Source organism: Egretta garzetta, unplaced genomic scaffold (genome assembly GCF_000687185.1).
Source record: "Egretta garzetta isolate BGI_Z169 unplaced genomic scaffold, ASM68718v1 scaffold108, whole genome shotgun sequence".
In the NCBI taxonomy this organism is placed as follows: domain Eukaryota; kingdom Metazoa; phylum Chordata; class Aves; order Pelecaniformes; family Ardeidae; genus Egretta; species Egretta garzetta.
The window spans coordinates 1,825,107-1,827,639 of NW_009260614.1; the positions used below are offsets into that span (position 1 = coordinate 1,825,107).

Here is a 2,533-nt window from a genome sequence, read left to right on the forward strand (position 1 = left end):
GGATGGGGGGTGGGGTGGGATGATGACATCCCCTGTCCCATGTCCCCTCTGCCCACAGGACGACAAGGAGTACGTGGGCTTCGCCACGCTGCCCAACCAGGTCCATCGGAAATCCGTGAAGAAGGGCTTCGACTTCACCCTCATGGTGGCAGGTACGGGGCGGGCCGAGCCTGGCGTGAGGACGCTGGTGCCTCTGTGGATCCCAAAGGCCATGGCGGGGGTGGGTACCGACTGCCCCCCCTCACTCCTGTGCCCCTGTCCCAGGGGAATCCGGGCTGGGCAAGTCCACCCTGGTCAACAGCCTCTTCCTGACAGACATGTACAGAGACCGCAAGCTGCTGAATGCCGAAGGTGAGGGGGGTCCATCCCAGCGATGGGCAGAGTCCCAGCAATGGGGTGTCCTGGGTGTCCTGGGGGGTGGCAGAGCCCAGTGCCACTCCCGGGAGAATGCAGCCGCTCTCCGTGCCCAGCCAGGCTCTTCTGGGTCTCCGTAGCCATATGTGGCACATTGCTGGCTGCCCACCGGCACCAGGGGCTGCTCCAAGGCAAAAGCCAAGACGCGTGTGGCCCCTGTGCACATGGTGCAAACAGGAGCGTCCTTGGGGATGCAGGGACACGCAGGGATCCTGGGGGTAAAGGGGCAGGCGTGGTCCCAGGGTTGTGGGGTCACACAGGGTGGTGCAGGGACCCACAAACACCCCCGCAGTGATGCCTGGCCCCAGCAGATCCCCGTGCTGCCAGAGCTGGGCTGTCACAGGGTGGCGGTGGCAGAGCCACCAAGGGAGGGGTGCACATCCATGTGGGGATGTGTGAGGCTGTGGCACAGAGCAACCCCTCTTGGTGCTGGACCCTGGCGCTTGTGGGGGCTGATCCTGCAAAGCAGCCCCAGCCTCCCCAGGATGGAGGGTGACCCCAGGGGCTGCAGCATCTCCCTGTGTCACCCTCATCGTCCCTTGCCTGGGGTATCCCCCGCTGCCTCCCTGTCTCCGGCCGCCGCAGAGCGCATCACGCAGACAGTGGAGATCACCAAGCACGTGGTGGACATCGAGGAGAAGGGTGTCAAGCTGCGCCTGACCATCGTGGACACGCCGGGCTTTGGTGATGCTGTCAACAACACTGAGTGGTGCGTCCCAGGGAGGGGTGGTAGCGGGGTCTCCCCAGGGCCCTGCAGTGCTGCCGTGGGTGCCAGTGGCTCCGAGTGTGGGATGCCCATGGTTCCTGGGGGTGGAATGCTGAGCTGTGGGAGGTGTTGAGCTGGGGGTCCAGGGGAAGCCCGGGGTTCCTGCAGAGAACTCTGATGGTCACCTCCTTGTCCCTGCAGCTGGAAGCCAGTGGCTGACTACATTGACCAGCAGTTCGAGCAGTATTTCCGTGATGAAAGTGGCCTCAACCGGAAAAACATTCAGGACAACCGCGTCCACTGCTGCATTTACTTCATCTCACCCTTTGGCCACGGGTACCGGCAGCCCCTGCCTGCGCCGCTGGGGGGGGGGGGTGCTGGGGAAGGGGCTTGGCAGGACGGTGCTCACCAGGCTCCCCCCGCAGGCTCCGGCCCCTGGACGTGGAGTTCATGAGAGCCTTGCACCAGCGGGTGAACATTGTGCCTGTGCTGGCCAAGGCTGACACCTTGACCCCCGCTGAGGTGGAGCGCATGAAGAACAAGGTAAGGGGCGGTTGGCCCAGCCTGGGGCCATCCCAGCAGGTCCCTGGGGATCGGGGTGCCTTGGGGTCTGGGGTCCCCACTTGGCTGGGGGCTCTCTCCATCCCCTGCCCAGACTTTGCCATGTAGCATCCTCCATGCTTGCCGCACTGCAGAGGACCGTTGCCCACAGGACACATCTCCCTGGTACTCAGCTGGAGGCTGGAAGGGTCTGGGGGGAGGTGTCTGGGGGGGACAGGCTTTTTTGTGGGTCCTTGGGGGACACCGGTGCTGTGTGGTGCTTCCCACTCCTTTTCCGAGGGCCAGAGCCCTGCCCTCAGCAGGGCTGTCTGCTTCCAGATCCGGGAGGAGATTGACCACTACGGCATTCGCATCTACCAGTTCCCCGAGTGCGACTCGGATGAGGATGAGGAGTTCAAGCTACAGGACCAGGCGCTGAAGGTGGGTCTGGCTCCTCCAGCTCCATCCTTGGAGGGGGGGGGCCCCGTGGCTGGGAGGACATGTCATCCTGGGGTACCCTTAGGACTCTTCGGGGCCCTGCAAGCTCTCCAGCAGCCCCAGTGTGGTGGGGTTGGTACATATTGCACTGCCCAAATGTCTCACCAAGACCCCACAGGTGCCACCTGCAGCTTGGTGGGATGGGGCTGGGGTGGAGAAGCCCATGCCATGACTGCTGCTGCCCCACCTGAGGGTGTCTGCAGCTGGGGCTCTGGGATGTCTTGGGAAATGGGTGCTGGATACGGCTGAGGAGATGCATGTGGAGGGACGTGGGCCACGGTGGACAGGGATGAGCCCTGCTAACCTCCGCCATCCTCTTGCAGGAGAGCATCCCCTTCGCCGTCATCGGCAGGCACCCGGCCGGGGGGGCCCAAA

General features: G+C 64.2%; 1 protein-coding gene across 1 annotated transcript in view; it reads left to right on the forward strand.

Moving 5' to 3' along the window:
- Positions 1 to 2,533, forward strand: part of SEPTIN4 (septin 4) — a 6,006-nt gene that overhangs the window by 501 nt on the left and 2,972 nt on the right. Inside the window, exons 2-8 of the mRNA XM_035900524.1 lie at positions 59 to 152; positions 265 to 351; positions 1,000 to 1,123; positions 1,322 to 1,456; positions 1,546 to 1,663; positions 2,000 to 2,101; positions 2,482 to 2,510. Coding sequence (XP_035756417.1) covers positions 59 to 152; positions 265 to 351; positions 1,000 to 1,123; positions 1,322 to 1,456; positions 1,546 to 1,663; positions 2,000 to 2,101; positions 2,482 to 2,510 — 689 coding nt within the window. The remainder of the gene's footprint in view (positions 1 to 58; positions 153 to 264; positions 352 to 999; positions 1,124 to 1,321; positions 1,457 to 1,545; positions 1,664 to 1,999; positions 2,102 to 2,481; positions 2,511 to 2,533) is intronic.